Consider the following 18975-nt stretch of genomic DNA (forward strand, 5'->3'; position numbering starts at 1 on the left):
CGCTCGGTGCTGACAGCCACATGCCGCCCTGCCTGAAAAGGCTGCGAGGCGCCGGCGGGGAGGGAGAGGAGGCGCAGACGGCGCCCCAGCCCGCACCACCGCCGCCGCGCCCCGGGGGATGCCGAGGCGCCGGCCCCGCGGGTCGCCCTAGGGGAGAGGCGCTCCGCCGGCACCGCCCGCCCCGCAGCCACGGTGCGGGGAACGCCGCCGCCCCTCGCTGAGCCCCGCCGGAGCTGGTCGCGAGTGGGGCGCCCACACGGGGCGCGGCGCGCCCGGGGTAGGGAGGCGAAGCCCGGCCCCGCAGCCTCGGGTCTTGCGTTGTGGGTTTCGGGTTTTCTTGTAATTTGTTCCGGAGGATGGATACGTTTCTTCTTGCCTGGGGATTTCTAGGGCTGTGCTTGCCCGGCTCTGGAGGCACGGCGGAGACAGGTAAGGCTCCCTCAGGAATGGGGCATGTCCCCGTCCGCCCAACTTTCGGGTTCCCGGGCGCGGTCCCGGTCTCACGCATAGATGCTTTGCGTGGGAATAAATTTAGGGGATGCATGAGCGATCGGCCGCGCCACGCAGCTTTCGCAGCACGGGTTTTGGAGGGGCTCGTGCGTATGGCGGGGCGGGGATGGCGCACCCCCGGCAAGGAGCGCAGGGGTTGCAGCCGCGCGGCTGCCAGCGCCCGGCGTGAAGGGGCGAGGGGATGGAGCCGCACTGGAAAGTTGCGTGCTGGTTTCATGGGGAGCTGCGGGGAAGGGAGGGACCAGCCACATGTCGAACACCCGCATCCGAATGTCCGCGGCTCCGCGCCGGTAGCAGCCTAGGGAAACTTTAGGTGAGAAATTAAAATCGTCTGGCGGGAGCAGGCAGCCGGGGCCGTGCAGAGCTGGGAGCGGGCGAAGCTTAGCGGCGGCGGCGGCACCCTCAGGAAAGGCTGCCCGCAGTACGTGCGGGACCTGTACGCACTTTGCAGACGCTGGGCTGTCCCGGGACAAGGCTGGTTCATGGCACGTATTGGGACGCGAGTGTGTTTTTCTGTCCCTCGGTGACGGGCTAGGCTGGACTGTCAGGAGGTGCAGGAATGAAACCCGTCTTTGCGTCGCTTCGGCATGGGGACAGGAGTGGGGCAGGCTGACGCTGAGCCCTATGCTCTCCGGCCACTGGGTTTGAATCTCGTTAATGGGGGCAACAGGGTCCCTATCTGGAACAGTCTCTGGAGGAAAAGGATTTGCCATCCAGTGCTCTCTCGGGGCTCCTTCTGTGCTCAGGAGCTGCCTGGCAGGACGATAGTGGCAAGCCAGCAGCTGCTGAGCTGTGGGTTTGCCTTCCCGTTAGTCGGGGCCTCGGGACATGGCTCAGGGCCCTGAGCTGCGGTCTGACCCGAGCAGCGTTAGATGATGGTAGAGTGCATTCTGCCTTCTCCTAACCCAGAGCTGTGTGGCCACTCAGCTTCCCCTTGAAAAGGGGAAGTGTGAGAGTCTCTGCTGCCTGAGAAAATCCCTCTCTTTTGCAGTGCGAAGCACAGACATTGCCGATAAACATTCAGCTGCCGGTTGGCATCACCTCCTTCCTTACGGTTATAAAGGAAAGAAAAAAAAAATCCCATCTTTTGTTCAAGCAGGGAAAGGAATAGGCACTTGATGGGATAAAGAGAAAGGGCAGTGTCCTGGGAGGCCCTTGCTGAGTGCAACAGTCTTTTCCGATGATCCCTGCTGCGGAAGCAGTGTCTGATCTCCTGGAGTAGGTTTTGTGCCGTGGCAGATCGGGCTGTAATCTGAGGCTGGCTCCTGAGGGTGTACTGGCCAGTCTGGTTGTGATCCCTGTGGCCGCGGAGCCCGAGTGCCTGTGTCCATGCGTTCACCTCTTTCTGTCCTGGAGCGAGTTCGGCACCAGGACTGTTAACTAGGAAGAGATTTGAGCAAATCGTGTCTCTCAGGCCATTCGGGCGCTGTAAGCAGTGTTTATTTGAATGCGGGTTTTCCCGGCTAAGCAGAGCATCACATGGTGTTGGAACCAGCAAGGAAGTTGTCTCTCTGTGGCCGACACCAGCAGTGGTTTCCCGAGATGATGTGTGGCTGCAAATCCGGTCAAATGACTTTATTGCCAGCACAACGAGCAAAGGTACGGGGTAATGGGATGCAAACCTCGATCAGGCTACACTCAGCTCCAGTAAATTAGCCAGCCTAGTAAGGGAAACATGCCAGAGGTAGATGGATTTATGTTGCAGTCTGGTGTATCTGAAAGCCTTCCCCCATTATGGAAGTCCCTCTTTAGGTTCCCTAAGGGAGGTTAGTAGAGAGGGGAGACGTTTTTAATAGACAATAATATGATAATCCACATGGAAAAAAACCTCATGCAATATTTCTACAGTAAGAGATAAACAGTGCAGCTGCCAATTTGTATGTAGCCAAGCAAACCCTGAGATAACCATGGAGGAGAGTGGGTGGGAGACCCGTGAAGATAAATCTGAAGGTTCGATGGCTGTGTGTTTTTCATTTTCCCGTAAAAAGCAATGAAGTAAGAAAGTAACAGATTTGAGTGACCCAAGTACTGAGCCGTTCAGATGATGTTTATGCAGCTCTGAGCAAAGCTCACTCTGAATCCTTCCAAATAGTTTACTTAAAAGCTATTATTTTTAGTAGTGACTTAGGAGATGTAGCAAGGTGGGGAGGGGGACCAAAACAAATTGCTGCCAAGCAAGTGCACGGCCACACATACAAATATGCACACACACACCCACACAAGCTCTGAGTGTAGTGCCTTATGCCTGTGTGCTGTTAATTCAGCTCTTACTGGAAATAAAAGCTTTTTTAGACTAGGAATCAGGTAGTTGTCAGAGCATCACTGAAAACCACTGATACCAGCTTGGTGGGGGGCCTCTGACCCAGGTTAGGATGCTGTATTTTGTTTTCCTAGTTTTACTGCTACAGAAAATCATTATGTGTAGTGTCTGGAGTCACAGGCATGTATATTGGTCCCAGAAGGCTCTATGGAGGTGCTTCCCATCTCCCTGCCTTGCTCCTTCTGCCCCCCATCCCATCCTCCTTCCCAGTACCTTCTCTGTGTTTGGCACTTTGTGTGTGGCTTTAGAAGGTTAAAAAGAGAAAGCACCCCACTTTGCTGGGCTGGAGAAGGCAGCACTTCCCGTCCCGGCAGGCGGGTGGGTCAGTTTCCTAGCAGAAGCCTCCAGTGCTGCCAGGCACCAGGACATGGTGGCCTTGTACTGCAGATAGCTTGAGAGGAGAAAGCATCCTTCATGGGGTTTAGGAAGCTGTCAGGTTCAGATAAGGCTGGGATCCTATCCTGTGGGACCCCCAGTTGTATTAATAAGGAAAAATTAATTTTTAAGCACTGGGATTGCTGCCAAATTATATGACCTCTGACAGACCAGCTGTGCTAGGAAAATAAATTGTCTACATCTGAGACCCGTGATCCTATCTGAAATCGAAATAGAAAAAAGTTGTCATTTAGCCACAGTGGTGGGGGCAGATTGCAGCAACCTGAGAGCAAACTGGAAGCTGTTAAACTTGTTCTCCATTGTGTAGTGAAGTCACCACCACTGTGCCCCCATGGAGCCTTGGGAATACAGTTGTCTAATCCGGGAAGTGCGGAGAGTTGATGTGCCTGCACACACCCAAGCTGGGGCTGATGGTGTCAGCACCGGGGTGGGGGCAGAAGTGGGGTGTGAACGTTTCCAGCTCCATCCTCACTCTGTAACAGCCCTTTGACACAATTCTAATTATAATACACACACACAGACAAAGAGGTAGCTGGGCTATTTTCGAAATCCCTGTCTACACCCTGGTGGAAACCGCAATACTAGCAACAACATAAATCAGGGCTGTTGCTAACAGTGTTGCACACGGCTTAGCACTACAGTAGCATGGGTTTAATCACACTCAGAATCAAAGGGTCAGCCTGCTCCCTGCCTGAGCCAAAGCGCAATCTCGGAAGGCCAGATTCTGAGCCAGGCTTGATGCCTGTGCAGTGAAAAGACACAACCACAGACACGGAGGAGAGGTTTGAGAGGTTTGTCAGCACGAGGTCAGCAGGCACGGGGCCAAACAGTCGAAATCTCAACTTGGATCTGTAACCCTTTCCATGTGCAAGCGGTGCCCCTGAATCAGGGAGGACAGCTAGAGTAATGCTGGGAGGCTGGGGCTCCAGCCTTGGTGAGGTGACCTCTTCCCAAGCAGTTTGGGAAAAGGGGGTACAAGCAACAGGCTGGCATGCAAAATAGCCTGAAGTATAACTTTCAGGGGTGGATAGATGTAAGGACTTTCTGTCTGACTGCATCTTCCCCTGTCTTCCTACTTGATGAGTCAAAGAAAATGGGCTCCAGAGATAAAGTACTTCGGGTCTTTGAAACCTGCCCTCATTTCTCCCTGTGCATTTGAGACAAAGGCAAGACATCTGCCCAGCTGTTCTGGTGGGTCACCCATTGCTGTGAAATGCTGTCTGTGTAGGGCTTGAATGCTTGCCCTTTTCTGTGTCCCTTCTAGGAAGATGGTGAAGCCAAAAGGATGCTGTCCTTTTCTGCTTATGTTTTATTGAAAGGCTTCTTTGAACCCCCTTTCTTTAAAGGGATGCATGCAGAAAGAGGAAGGAGGAAAACCCCTTCTGCCTGTAGACACACACACATACACTTTTAATCTCCCTGATTCCTCCTCTCTCTTCACAGACACACAGATCTCTACTTTCCCTCTTACACACAGCCTTGCTGCTGCTGCACACGACACTTCTGCATCCATCCCTTCTCTGCGCCATCCCTCACAAACCCAGAGCCCCTTTCACCCTCATGCACACCCCAAGCTCGCCACAGCTTTCCTCCCTTTCTGTTTGACTGCTGACTATGTGCTCAGCAGGTAACAATGTGTTTAAGACACTCACCAGAATGTACAATAACTTTGACAGCGTACTCAAATCCAGCTGCTGCTGAGCCTCACCACCAGCACCACAGGCTGAAGCCACTGGGCTGAAGCCACAGTGCTTGGCAGCGTGCATGGGGGGACCCATGGTGGGGCTCTCTGGGTGGCGCAGGAGGGGCTGCTTCCCTCCTCTCCCTTCTGTGGGGCTCTTTACAGCCGAGGCACTGCATTGTGTTCTGAGGCTCCAGCAGGGCCTCTGGGAGGGAGGGCCAAGCCAGGGGTGTTGGGAGATTGAGAGGCTCTGCCAGCTGCTGTGGGAAAGAGTCAGGGGTAAACTGCCACTGTCTGATGGGGAAAAAAGGATTCAGTTTCAGAATGGACCCTGACAGATGAGTTCAAAAGGTGTGAGGAAGCTGGGAGGGTGTGGGGGAGATGAGACATGAGATAAGCTTTTTTTTCTTTTTGGAATTTTTGTAATAATAATACTAATTAGTATTGCAGAGGCATTGAACACCTTTCATCAAGTCTGAAGCTCTTTAGAGAGGAATCCTAGGGGAATCTTTTTTCCATGTGTACAACTAGAAATGTCTCTTGTCTCCACGGCCCTTGAACGAGTTTGTTATTGATAGCATTAATGGGGGTGGCTCAGCAAATTTTCACCATCATATTTTTTCCTCATGTAGCCTATAGGTAGGGTGGCGGGCTGCCATGCAGGAAGGTTCAAGCTTCTGTTTCCCACCTGCAGTACTGGGGAGTTTTACTCAGAAACTGCCTGACCTGCAGCTTGAGGGTCTCCTAAAGCTGCCGGCCACCTATTCCTGGGAGGTGGCAGTGTGTTTCCATGAGATTTCAAGCCCCTGGGAGCCTAACAGAGAGGCAGGCATGATTTCTCCAAGTTCAAAATGTAGTTATCTGCCTCCCTTGCATGTGTACACACACACTGGCATGCTCTCCAGGATGATTACTGGGACAGCAAGGAGCTGTAATTCCAGACCCACAGATTACATTTGCAGGCGAGCTGGGAGAATTGTGTGTACACGTCTCTATAGGAAGACTATTACTATTAAGTTGGTTACCCTATTGGAATTACATTTCCCTCTGATATAAGATGACAAATAATAAAGTTAGTGAAGGTGGACAAACAGGATGTAAAATCTCACCAAAGATATAAGAGAGGGGTTGGACAGGATGGACATTTAAAGGTCATGGTTGTCACTGGCTAAGTGGTACAGAGCGATGTCAGCTCCTGGAAGGTGGCTATCCAGAGCACCAGGGGTAGAAATCAGCTGAACTCCAGTCATTTCAAAGCAAATTACCTGGATTTGCATGCAGGATTTGGCCCTCATTTTCCATGGTGAAGCTTGAGTTGGTCTCTATTTAAAGGTTTCTACTTAATTCTTTTGTGGATTAACATGGGGGAAAAAAGTGCAGTTATCAGAAGTCTCCAAATCTTCTTCTCTCTCTTCCTCCCTCCAACATTCCCTTCTTATTTAAAAATAATTTGAAATTATCTCTTTTTTTTTTTTTTGCAAAGGCTCAGAGCTAAAATCTTCCATTTGCTGAGCTTTCTGGTGTTTCCCTTTCACTGCTGTCCAGTGCTATAAAATGAATATATTGCATCCCTTCCCAGTTGCCTTAGGAAGCAGTCAAATGGCTGCATTCCTCAACTGATGGATTGGCGCGTTCCTTTCTTGCTGAAGCCCAGACAGTGTTTTATGAGCTTGTCTCATGACAGGCTTGAGACACTTTGAATTGAACACAATCCTAGTTCAAATCACAAAAGCAGTCTTTAAATTCTACGTTGCTGTGTCTCTACTTTTAAGTGAAATTTTACTTAAACTGGTAAAATTCCTTAATTAAATGTTATAGGGACTCTCCCTGATTGTGTGAAATCTCAAGATGTGGATGTGGGTAGTGCTCTGGAATGAAATGTGCATGTAAGAGCCTTGTGTTGTTTGGGTGTGTTTGTCCATTAATTTGTTCAGGAAGCCTTTGAAGCTTTATCTTGCAATCCAAAGCAAACATGCTTCTGCTAAAATGATCTATGCTACTGGGGATAAAACATCTAATCTTATTAGCTTCCTCTGCACTATGTCTCTCTGCTTGGCCAATGGTTAAACTGTATGATTTAAGTGTGAGAGCTCATGTTTTGTGTTCCTGCCTCTGCAAAAGTTGTACTCTGTGGTTTGGGGTGAGATCCCCTGCCACGTTAGCTGTGCCCAGCCAGGGTCAGAGCTCGGGAAATGAGGCAGGATGAGCATTAATGGTAATGAATCCTTGGCAGAAGAGATCTGTGCCTGAACACGCATGGACCTTGAAAAACTCTGAGGAGCTGTGTGACAAACAGAGCCGAAACACGGGCTTCCTGCGCGAGGGCTCGAGCCAAGTTCAGCAGCTCTGAGGGAAGTGGGTCAGGTATGCCAGCACCTGTATTTTGCTGTGCTGTCAGAGGGTTGACAGGGCAAATCTCCTCTGCCCAGTGCTGAATCCTGGGATAGTGCTGAATCCTGGGACATGAAAATCTTCTGCAGTGGTTGAATGAGAGTGTGAAGTTGGGCTGGAGGGCCTCATGCCAGGAAGAGAAATGACAAGGCTAGGCAGTGCATCTGCCTGCTGTGGAACGCCCACGTCTCTCTCCCTTGTTCCTTTGCTGTCCTCAAAGGCTGCTCTTTTCAAGCAGCACAGACATTGATGCTGCTGCTGCTTGTAAGGCATCCAGAACACCCTCATTTTTGAGTGCAGCCCTGAAAGCTATCCCAAAAGTAAACTGAGCTCAACAGATCAAAACACGTGGTAGTTTTGTGCTGGACACTACAAGCTCTGAGAGGCTGTAGTATGTATGTTTGTTGTGAAACAGGCCTCTCTGGTGATGATTATTTTTGTTACAGGCAGAGTTGGCTTTAGTTTCTGTGTGGAAGGTCCAACAATAACAGTGAGCCCTGCTCTCCTGGGGTGAGGGAAATCCAGAGGGGTTTAATCGGCAGGAAATTCAAGTAGGAGAAAGCCCTGCTCCTGGCCTAAGGTTTCAGCATGTGCCTGATGAGCTGCAGAGCTGAAAAACCCCAAGTATGAGTGAAGGTTCCTGGGGCCTGGCTGTTATTTTTGGGTCCTCTGAGTGATGATTGCTTGTTGTGGCCTGGCAGAGGTAGGAGGAGACTTCCTCAGCTTGGGTGTCTCTAGCAGGTCAGGGCAGAGAAAGAGGTGTCTGCCTTGTAAAGAGTGAGGAGCTTAGCCACTGATACCCATCTCCATGGGGAACTTTGGAGTTGTGCACTGTACAACACAGCATTTGCAGGATTTTGCTGCTTGTGACCTTCTCCAGGTCTCCTTTTCCCATCCCTGTACCTTGGATGTTATCCTCTGGTGTAGTTCCTCTTTTGTGGTGGCCCTGCATGGAGGAGGTTGCAGGAATAATTTATATTATGGTGAACCTTGATGAAAAGAGGGGTCTGCAGATTTCCCAGCCTGACCATAGTCTATTCCAACACCGCCAAGGAGTATTGACCTTTCTACCCTCCCTTGAGGAGCCCTGCTGCTCTCCTGTGGCCTTGTTGTTGGCACAGTGCTCCACTGGCCCCTCTACCATGTGGACTGGCAGGGGCCCCAGCAGTTTGCTTTCAATGCCTGCATTTTGCTTACTGAGCAATGGGATGTCCCATGCACCTGGCAGACTTGGCTTGTACTTCAGAATTTAATTTTAATTTTATTAAGTGAATTCAGGGCTGGCAAAAGCTGCTGAAGCCCATTAGCTATGGAACACGTCTTGCTTCCAATGCATACAGACTGAGCAGTAGCCATACCACTAACTTTTTTTTTCTTTTGCATGGATGCAATGCATCAGTTTGTAAGAATCCATTTACACAGAAGTTTGAGCCTCCACTGTATACAAAGCAGGCCATGTTTTATACAGAAGGACAGTGGCTGGCATGACTGCTGAGTGAAACCCTAAGCCCATCAGTGGGCATAGTGACAGATTTCTTTGTTCTCATTGCAGGCACCTGCTAGATACCTGTGAATCAAAAGAGAAAAAGCCCAACAGAACAATTACATAGATATTAAAGTAACTTTGCCTCTTCAGATAACTCTAAGAAGCCTTGAGTTCCTGGTATGCTATTGCCCACCATGTGGGCAAGGCAGTGCTGTATTGAAGTAGCCCCTTTCATTTCTGTGGACTTCTTGGGTAGGAATGAATGAGAGGACAAATATGTTTCTCTGAGAGACACAGATAAGCTTTCCTGCAGGTGGGAGACTTTCACTATTCCAGGAAGATGGTGACATTTTCCTGATAATATCTGAACACCTGAGGGATGTGGCTGGTGCTCGTGTTTACTTGGGATATTCACCTGCTTGTCCTGTTTTGCTGGAGAGGTCTCAGCTGCAAGGAGCTGGGCTCCAGCCCCTCTCACTCAGGCTGTCCTCACTGGCACCAACAGTCTAATTTGGGCACCAAGCTGACCTGAAATTAGGATCAAGACTAGGATTTTCTTTATCTCAGTCCCACTGAACTGCGATGGCCTTGCAGGGCAGAGGAGAAGTTTCAAGGTCAGGGTAGAACCGTGTTTCTGCTCGTGAGTTCATTTGTTGGGGAAGAGGTGACATCTCTGTTCACATGACAGTTCCCCTCCAAGTGGTTGAGTTGCAAGGGCTCACAGGGTGTTCATGGTACCTGGCATGACTAAGGGGCTAGCAGCTTCTGAGTGGTGGGTGATGTTGGTGGTATCAGCCTAGCGGGTAGCATGTGTGTGAAAGCTGGAGAGACGGGGAGGGAATCACGAGGTGTGGAAGGATTGACTGTATTTTCATTGTTTGGAGACTTTGCCCTTTCCAAGAAAAATAATCTGCAGCTTGAATATTTTTCTTTGCTGGAGGGGGTGGACATGTGTGCAAACGAGGTGTGAATTTTTATGAGAAGGTGTGAAAGTGCGTACATGAGTGAAGTGTGAATTACACGTCTATTTGTACATTGATGTCAACAAGTCCATGAATTTCTTCTTTCCACGTGAATGTCTTTCTCTCCCTCCCTCCAAACCCGCATAAACACATGTGTGGGCAAACATGCCTTCCTGAGAGAAGATATTTGTGCAAGAATGTAGGTTTGTAAATGTTTGTGTGTTGAGCAATCTCTCCTGTGGAACAAAACCAGATGTTTTTTTGTATTCTCTTCACGGCAGTGCTGCATTTTTTCCCCTCGTATTTTTCAGGATACTTACAGGATTATTTTAAGAAAAAAGGAAGGCTGCAGATCTGCCTTTGGGTGTGTGCGAAGAAAGTTATTTTGAAGAATGAATGTGTTAGAGGGCACAAAAAACGTGGGGGAAACTGAGTGTTTTTTTCTCAGCAAAGTAAGCCTCGCTGGCCCATGAAGGGCCCTCCTGTTGCCCTTGGTTTTGCACAGGACACGTGCATTTTCTGCAGGCAGCGTGCAGGCATCAGGTTGTTTATTCAAAGTGCTTTTTTCCAGCAAGCATTACTGCTGAGGGTCCTGCCTGACTCCTGCTGCTCGCCTTGGCTCTGGCAAGAGGGCAGTTTGAACGCAGGCTGGGATGTCCCTACTGAGAGCTGGTGGACTTGTGACAGCCTGGCAGGGGACACCCTTGGGACCTGGTATACCCTATGGCAGAGGAACAGAGCCAAACCCACAGCAAGGGGCTGAGGCCATACAATCGGCACTGCTTTGCTTCTTCTGGGTGGTCCTGGGGCTTTGCAGTGAGTGCTGCTGTGGAGGGAGAGGAACATCCCTCAGGACCAAGGCAGTGGGGAACACCGTGGAACATACCCTTCGCTCATGGAGCTGCTGGGATGTGTGGTTACCCTTCTGTATCAAGGGTGCCTTGGCTCCCTTCAGGGTGTGGGTTGTGCTGCAGCCTCCATCTCAGGGCATGCAAACGTGGGCCTTGGGAAAACCCATTTGCACCCTCCTGCATGTCCAGGGTCCTCCGGGGCTGTGGGGCTATCTGGATGGTGGGAACATCCCATGAGGGTTTGCATCTCACATTGTACCCCACTGCTTATTGTCAGGGAGGAGAACTTTCCAACTTTCCACAATGTGGGACCAGGGAAACCTTGTATGCTTGCCAGCCTGCCCTATGAAGGGGCTTAGGGTTTTGTTGGGTTTTGCCCATTTTGGTGGGTTTTGTGTGTTTTTCTGGGTAGGAAGAGGCAATGCTGTCTTCTGGGCCAGCTGTTGCAGCCTGTGGGCCTGGGTGGTGACATGAGGGGGTGGCAGGGGAGTAGGGAAAGCAGGACACACAATGGGGGCCCCATGGAGAAGGGGACTTTGGGATTTGTAGTGCATTATCAAGTGACCCCATGATGCAGATTTTCCTCCCAGCAAGTAATGCAATAATAACTTTGATTTGCAGCATTCATGAGATTAAATGTTTTTTTGATTACAAAATCACCCTCTAGGGCCTGTTCTAGCCCAAAGCTCAGAGAGCTTCCTTTGCTTACCACGCAGCCATTGCCAGCCATTTGTGGGCTAGTCCCACAAAACCACCGCTGCTGATTATCTGTGTCTGCAGCTCCAGAGGATGGGTTAGCTTGCAAGGCTGCTGAGACATGTTTGCTGGGGCAGGAGGGCTGGGGAGGGAGAGTGCAGCAAACGGAGAGGGGCTTTCATGGGGCTGCAGGCTGGGGCCAGGAAGGATGGGTACTGTCCTTAGCTCTGCCACACAGTGTGGGTGAGTCTGGGCTCACCAGCATCCCTGATATGCCTCAGTTTCCTTCCCTGGAAACAGCACAGCTTTCTGCCCTCCTGCAGCTGGATTGAATTTGTAGTGTCTAAATTCTGGTGTCTCCTGAGGCAGCTGTGGGAGACTGACACAGAACAGCTTGCAAAGGAGGCAAAAGAAGGGATAAAATGAGGCAGCTACAGATGATCTGATATCAATCTGTCTCTTACTTTATGGCTCTGTAATTGCCTTGGCAAGAGCATTCATTTCTCTTTTCTGGTCTGTGTGAAATGTGGTATGTAAGTGTGGCAGGAGGTGGAGGGGAAAGGAGTATGTTTGTTCTGCAGAATAATTCTCCTTGCCCAGAGATTAATATCAATATTAGAGTACCAAAGGGATGTCAATGGCCTGGAGAATAGTCTTTATCAGACCACTCCTATCAGTGGCCCAGGAAGACCTGCTGTGCACACCTGATGCCCAGAACATCTTTCAATGCCTTGTTCCCTTCTGTGTCTCTGCAGCTCAGCCGTGCGGGGGTCGCCTGAACTCAAAGGATGCTGGGTACATCACCTCGCCAGGGTACCCCAATGACTACCCCTCCCACCAGAACTGTGAATGGGTCATCTACACCCCTGAATCCAACCAGAAGATTATCCTCAACTTCAACCCTCACTTCGAAATTGAAAAACATGACTGCAAGTAAGAGCCTTCCTCTTCCTCTCTAGTACATAGTTACCTCCTCTTCCTGCTTTTGCCTAGTGATATGGGTCTTGTACTTCCTTCCACTTGAAATCAAGCATCAGCCTGAGCCCCCACAGTGCTGCATCTCCTTGCCTTTCCAGAGCAAGGTTTACCTGTTAGGTTGTAAGATGCTGCTTTGGGCACATAAGATAAGCCCACTCTGCAATGAACCTGTAGTTCTTAACTTGGCCTGATACCACCTGAAAGCAAAATCCAGCTGGTTAAAAGATTAAAAGGCCACTGGTTTTTCTGTATTGAAGTAGCCTCACTCTTCTTTTAAACCATGCTGGGAGAGCAGAGCAATTTCCTGGTGTGTAACTAGGCAGAGGTATGGCAGAGTGCCCTGTGGCTGGAGACACAGATTTGGGCCATGTGAGGCAGGAGGCATGGTGGTCTGGGCTGTTTGGGCTGGATCTGACTTCCCGTAGAGCTTTTTCTGCTATGTTTGGTAAACTGGGGAGGTGTTTTTTTGTATTTTATTCCCTTTTTCTTCTAAGAAAGGACACAGAAACTAGATGTCTGGGAAAAACAATTAACAACTAGTAAAGAATAATTAAAGGCATCAAAGGGCACCATAAAAGGCTGAGTTAATAACATGGTCTCAGCAGACATAGAAACCTGTGGGTTTCATCTGGAATCCACACCCAGCTACAGGGATGCCTGAGTGTGAAGGAGCTTGGGGTCTCCTAAAACAAGCAGCAGTCCTGCTCAATATACTGGTCCTGTTGATTAAAAGGGGGTTGCATATGGAGAGGGAAATTCTGTTTGTAAAAAAGGACAAAGGAACAGGGGAAGCATTTATGGGGCTGCAGAATCAGTCCTGCAGAGAACAAAGAATTCAGCATGGGTTTGATGATGTACTGAAGGTTATGAAGTGCAGAGCTGGATCCTCAGCTATCATAAATCAGCATAGCTCCTCTAACTCTAATGAAGGTGTGCTGATTGATGTCATTTGGGATCTTGTCACCCCCTACAGATAAAGCCTGGGCTAATAAGGCTTTGAACACCATGAACTCTCCCTGAAGTCACTGTGTGTGCAAGGTGTTTAGCACTTTGCAGGATTGGGGCTGTGTATAAAGAAGGGAGAAGGTACAGAAAGGCTTAAAGTGGGCATAGATGAACACAACAAGGCCTTGCAATGGATGTGAGAATGATAGTTGCTATCAGATTTTATTGTTGCTTGCATAGGCTGAACTGCACAGCCTCTTCATAGCTCATGCAGTTGCCCCAAATTCACAGTAATAAAAGCTGTATAGGCCCATATTTGCAGTCTGAAGAGTGTGCCATATGTACTGGCCAGGACAGTCTTGTGTACTGAGCAGGAGGGACTCCAGCTTCTGCCTCTTCAAGGTCTCAGGCAAGCAAAAACAGATTGGTCAGAGAGCTGGAAATCCCCATGGGCTTTTCCTCCACCTGTAGGAAGGTGCCAGTTTTAGCTCTGAGCATCTTGTGCAATTTTTGCCATGTTTTGCTGCCTGTGGGAGAGCATTGTCTGGTCCCAAGCTGCAGGTGGTGTGTTCAGTAGGACTGCCTGAGCTCTGGGGGTGTTGGTTATCCCTTTGCTGCTTTTTGCTTTACTGTGGCAATCTTCTGAGTGGCTGCTGTGTGGTCTCACTCTTTCCCTTTTTGCGTGTACGTGCACAAGGGAGCTTTTCTTAAAGGGAAATATGATTTATCCACTTGCACTTGAGCTTCTGCTGGCCACAGCTGTGAGCTGAGGGCCAAGCTGACTTAGGGTGCCTGCTCTCTCAAGCCAGCACTGAACAGGAGTGGGTTTGAAAGAGCTTCGTGGACAGTGCTTGATAGGAGGCATAATAGAACAATGAAAACAGTGCATGATAAACATGGCCTGAAAGAAATGGATACGAGTGAGATTATTTTAAGTGACCAGTCAGGAGGAGTCAAATATGGACACTGTGTAAAGCTTGGGCATTAATACATTACATTACAATACATTAATAATAGGTCACCATCTAGTGATAAATCTTGTCTGAGTGCCAGAGGTTTTTTATGAAGAAGCAAAGACCTCATTGCAGCTGCAGGTGTGAACCTTAACAGGAACAGGAGATCAGCATCAAAGACATAGTCTCAGGGCAGAGCCCTCCTTTTGACATCTCATCATTAATATAGAGCACATTCACATCAAGGTGACAGGCAGATGGACTCCACTGAGGCACTCACTCTCTGGGCAGACAAGGTCCCCTGATCTGGTGTTGCTACCTGGCAGCTATTGGAGCAACAATGGGGCTGGTCTGTGCTTCCAGCTGCCAGAGGTAAACACCATAACCCCTTCCTCTGTTGCTTCTTCTTTCAACATTTCTTTTTACCTTATTAGGCTAAAGTTTCTCCCTCATAAAGCATAACATTTACATTCCTAAAACCCATTTGAAAGCCTACAAAAATGTCTCCAAAAGTCTTTTTAGTTTTGCTGTGTCTCTTCTGGCCTTCCTTGTATCTGCTTTGGATTTCCCTTTGGGACAGGAGGCATTTCCTCCTGTGTTTTGTACTGTGCCTGGCACGCTGGGGACCTCTGAGGAAAGGTCAGTGATTTCCCTTTGGCCAGCAGCTGGCTGGAAGGGGCTTATGAAGGTGGTGCTGCCTAGATGCCAGAGCAAGAGCTGGCTGCAGAGAACAGCTTTGGCAGCCCGGAGGGTGGAAGCATTAGCCAGGGATGGATGCCAAAGGTGGCAGACAGAGGTGGCTGCTCAGTGCTGCTTGTTGCTATTGTTTTCTGGAGGCACATCTGGGCTTTTGTTTTTCAGCTGTGTCCAGCTGCATTAAGTAACTGCACTCTATCATCACCACCATCATGAAAGGAGTAATTTGGTGTAATTGAAGCCCCAGAACACCTCTCTCTGAGTGCTGTATCTGTGCTCTGAGGAAGTGTCTTGCTTTGGGAGCGAGCTAGGTTAAGAAAATTGGCCTCCTCCTGCTGTTGTGGCTGTTGTGCACCAGCAGGGATTCCTGCGGCAGGGAGGGTGGGCATGCTATGACAGGGAGTAGGGGCCAGGGCCATTGTTTGTGCTGTCCTGCAGCTGTGGGGCCACGGCAGTAATGCCAGAGCCAAAAGGGAAGTTTGATGCTCTGATAAAAGATCTGTCGAGCTATTTGGAAATGATCATCCTAGTGCCTGGCTGTTTGTTCCCATCTCTGCTGCAAGTGCAGCTGTAGCTCAGGTACTGCACCCCACCTCATAGGTATCTGTTCAATGAACAGGGAAGTGGCATCCAGTGGAAAAGAGCAGGCTGCTGCTGTGGTGAAATGTTTCCACTTCTGTGTAATATGGGGGTTGCTGGGCAGTCTTGTGCATGTTGGTGTTTTTTTGGGATCCCAGGAGTGACCTGAACCATTTGCAATAGTGGGCAACAGGGACAGCTAAACCCTAGCTTTTGCAGTCATGTAGCTAAGTTGTCCACTCCTTCCTAATTGCCATTTTGCTGTTCTGTCTGCTCTGCTTGCTTGGAAAATCCAAGTCCAAAACCTCAGTTATGCATGAGTCATTGTGTTTATGACCAACCACCTTTTCTGTTTGTGCCACCCTCCCGCTGCTGGTCTTCTCCTTGGACCACTAAAAGCTCCCTCCTGCGTTTGACAGACTCTGGCACCCCCAGCCACACTGAGCTGGCCCTACCAGAGAGTTAGGCTGGGCTGTGCACATGCAGCAGATGCACACTCCCTCCAGGCTGCAGTGGACATGCTTGGGCTTTTCCTCTGCCAGCAGAAGACCTTCCAGCTGAGTCATAACATCTGCTCCAGAGGAACAGTGTTTTAAAAAAGCCCGACTGGTAGTCAGACCTCGGCCAGTGGATTTTTTGCAGCCATTTCCAACACGTGCTGCAACTGGGTTGTGGTCGGTGGGATCCCTGCCTGGGAAGGAGTTAGGGAGCCGCTGCCGTGGCTCGCAGCCCCCTCTGGTGGCACACGCCAAACGCTGGCGAAAGTTTCTGGAGATAGGGGCCAGGGACTCCCAAAATAGGCTGGAGATGGCAAACTGGAAATTGAGCTGCAGAAAGGCTCTTCCTCCTGACTTTGGGTCCCACTGTCAAGTCCAGAAGGTTTCAAGAAACAGGAACTGGGGCCACTATCATGAGGAAATTTATGCAGTGGTCACTGTGACCTCATAAGTGCCCTAATGGTGCCAAGAGAGTTGAATCATCCTGATGTGTGCTGGATACAGGGAGGATGCACATCTGTTCCCAGCTTGAAGGCCAGAGTGAGCCAAGATTTGTCCAGGAGACAGCACGCTCCTAGTGCCCATCTCGCAGAGCACTGCTGGCCAGGGGACACTGGCAGCAACATGCCACAGCACAAAGGGTGAGATGTGCAGCTTGGACAGCCAGTGAAGGCAGCATGGCCTTCTCCTGAGCATCCAAAAAGCTAGGCACTGGAACAAAACAACTCTGCATTCTTCCTAGAGTGCCACAGAGACACTGGCTCAAATTCCTTTGAGCTGAGGTGGCAGGCAGAGCTGCATCCAGACCCAGTACCCACAGCCAGGCAGGCAGCTGGGGGCTGCAGCATTCAGCCTGCCTCCTGCCATCTCCCTCAAACAAGAGCGTAATATTGGGAGAAGCCATCCTTCCATCAGTGAGGGTTAAGGGTAGACAAGGCAGCAATCATAGACAGCTAATTAGTAAATGCTTTGAAAAGTATGCATAAGTAGCTTATTAGCAAACATTTTAGAAACAATGCAGTTCATCTCGTGATTGGCAAAATGCTTAGGAAAGAGAAATACATTTGGAGCACTAGAGAATGCTAGGGGTTGGAGGGGTTCTTTGCTAGGATGCAAGGGGAAGTGACTGCATCTCCTGAAGTACTGGGGGAGTCAAGCTTTAACTTTGCAGTGAGGGGAAGTCAAAGATGAGATGTTAAGGATGGCATTTGCTTGCTCATACATTTGTGGCATGGGTAGCCAGAAGCAACATTTCTAACGTACAGGAAATTATTCAGTCTGGGTAACATGACACTGCAGCTCAACTTGTCTTCAAATGAGCTTCTACTGGTTTTTAACTCCATCCAGCATCCGCTGTATGGTTCATAATTCCCATCAAGCCCAGGTCGTTTTCCAAAATGGAACATCAGGGAATGGGTTAGCTGTGATGATGAGACCAGCCACATGAGTTAACAGCTCAAGGTTGTTCACATCCCTCTTCTCTGCTTCCCATCTCTGCTTGCTCTGTGGCTGTGCTCCTCTATGCCCCAGAGCCTTTTCCTGGGGGGCAGGCCCAGCCCAGGCTCTGCAGGAGGTGGTGGCCCCAAATACACTCTCCTGGGGTCTCCTATGACCCGACAGCTCACTAACATCCGGTGCATAGGAGTCAAATCTTGTTTTGCACCTTGCTTCCTGTTGGCATGATGACAAATTGAGGGCCAGCTGGTGACACTGGGAACAATAGGATTAGAGACAGAGACCTCTCCCCCTCCTTCCTGCTGTTGAGGAGGAACTGGTAGTCGTGGCGGTGTACTCACTTCTTAGTCAGCCTCTCTGTCCAGCGAGGGAAGGAACAGGACCTCACAGCTTCTGGAGAGGGAGCCAGCACAGGGCTGGCTGTGGTGACTGCTGATTAAGTGGGTTCAGAATTCAGCTGAAAGTGTCAGAAACATGTGCCTTTTTTGAGCAAGCACTATACACTCCAGCTCTAAATCCTTTGCATCTTTGCAGACCCTGCTCAGCACAGAGGCAGTAGGATAAGAGTAGAGCAATCCCACTGGAATGCCTGATAACCACAGTTTTGAGGTGCTCCTGCTTTCAGCAGAGCCCGAGGCCCTTGACTATCTTTGCAACAGTGGTCCAGCCCATGATGTGACAGCAGGTGACACCCTTCACAGAGGCTCATCCCAAACAGGTCTCAGAAGCCTAAATAAATGTCTGTGGGATTGTGGCTTTTTACATGATGGGTTTGTTGTCTGGATGCAGGAGTTTGAAGGTTTAGTGAATGTAAGGGGAGCTCTAGACTGATATTTTAAAAATGTCCATTTTTTGTTAAGGACTCAATGCAAAGCTCGGTAAAGGAAATGTGAGGTTTTACCTTGATTTACACAGGAGCTAGTTTAGCCTTTTAATGAGCAACTGTTTGACTTAGCTACTCGCAGCCTTTTTAATGGTTATAATCCCTATTGTCAAGCTATAACAAGGGACTGGCAGACTCCCCAGCAAATATCAGTTCTAGGAGTTGTGAGATTTGGGTTCTTCCCTTTCCCTGCTATTGATTTACTGTTCCTGCCTTGGTGAATCACTTAAAATTCCCTGTGTTATAAGAAAAGAAGATCTGGGCATCTGCAGGCATAAAACCCAGTCTAGATAGCAACAGTGCAAAGCACACTCCCTTCCAAAGGCTGCTGAGCAGCAGCATCACACAGGAGGAGGTCAGAGTGCAGCAGAAGACGACCAGTTTATTCTCAGTCTTTTCTGGCTGGGTGTGAATTCTACAATTAAATATGAATGCAAAATAAAAAGAACAGACTGCAAGGCACAGACTGAAAAACAGAAGAAATTTGTGGTTGCTTTTGGCCAGAACTCGGCATAGAACATATTTGAAGGAATTGGGGGAGGTTAGGTTTTAGTGTGAGGCAAGTTCTCAGTTTCCTTTAAATCAAGCGGCTGCACACCACCATTGAATGGCATCGTAATAATACGTTGCAAACCACAGTCTGGTGATCCTGGAATTCCCTATAAGTTAGTAGCAGTCATGGTCCACTAATCACAG

The 18975-nt window shown here is 49.4% G+C and overlaps 1 protein-coding gene across 4 annotated transcripts in view; it reads left to right on the forward strand.

Moving 5' to 3' along the window:
* Nucleotides 1-18: 18 nt before the first annotated feature.
* NRP2 (neuropilin 2) overlaps nt 19-18975 on the forward strand; it is an 89115-nt gene continuing 70158 nt past the window's right edge. For 2 of the 4 annotated variants that reach the window (XM_041403223.1, XM_041403224.1), the window contains exons 1-2: nt 19-429; nt 12049-12226. In XM_041403223.1, coding sequence (XP_041259157.1) covers nt 357-429; nt 12049-12226 — 251 coding nt within the window. In that variant the 5' untranslated portion in view covers nt 19-356. The remainder of the gene's footprint in view (nt 430-12048; nt 12227-18975) is intronic. The other 2 variants (XM_041403225.1, XM_041403226.1) reach the window with 1 other exon arrangement.

The sequence above is a fragment of the Onychostruthus taczanowskii genome, unplaced genomic scaffold (assembly GCF_017590055.1).
Source record: "Onychostruthus taczanowskii isolate IOZ18803 unplaced genomic scaffold, ASM1759005v1 scaffold20, whole genome shotgun sequence".
Lineage (NCBI taxonomy): Eukaryota > Metazoa > Chordata > Aves > Passeriformes > Passeridae > Onychostruthus > Onychostruthus taczanowskii.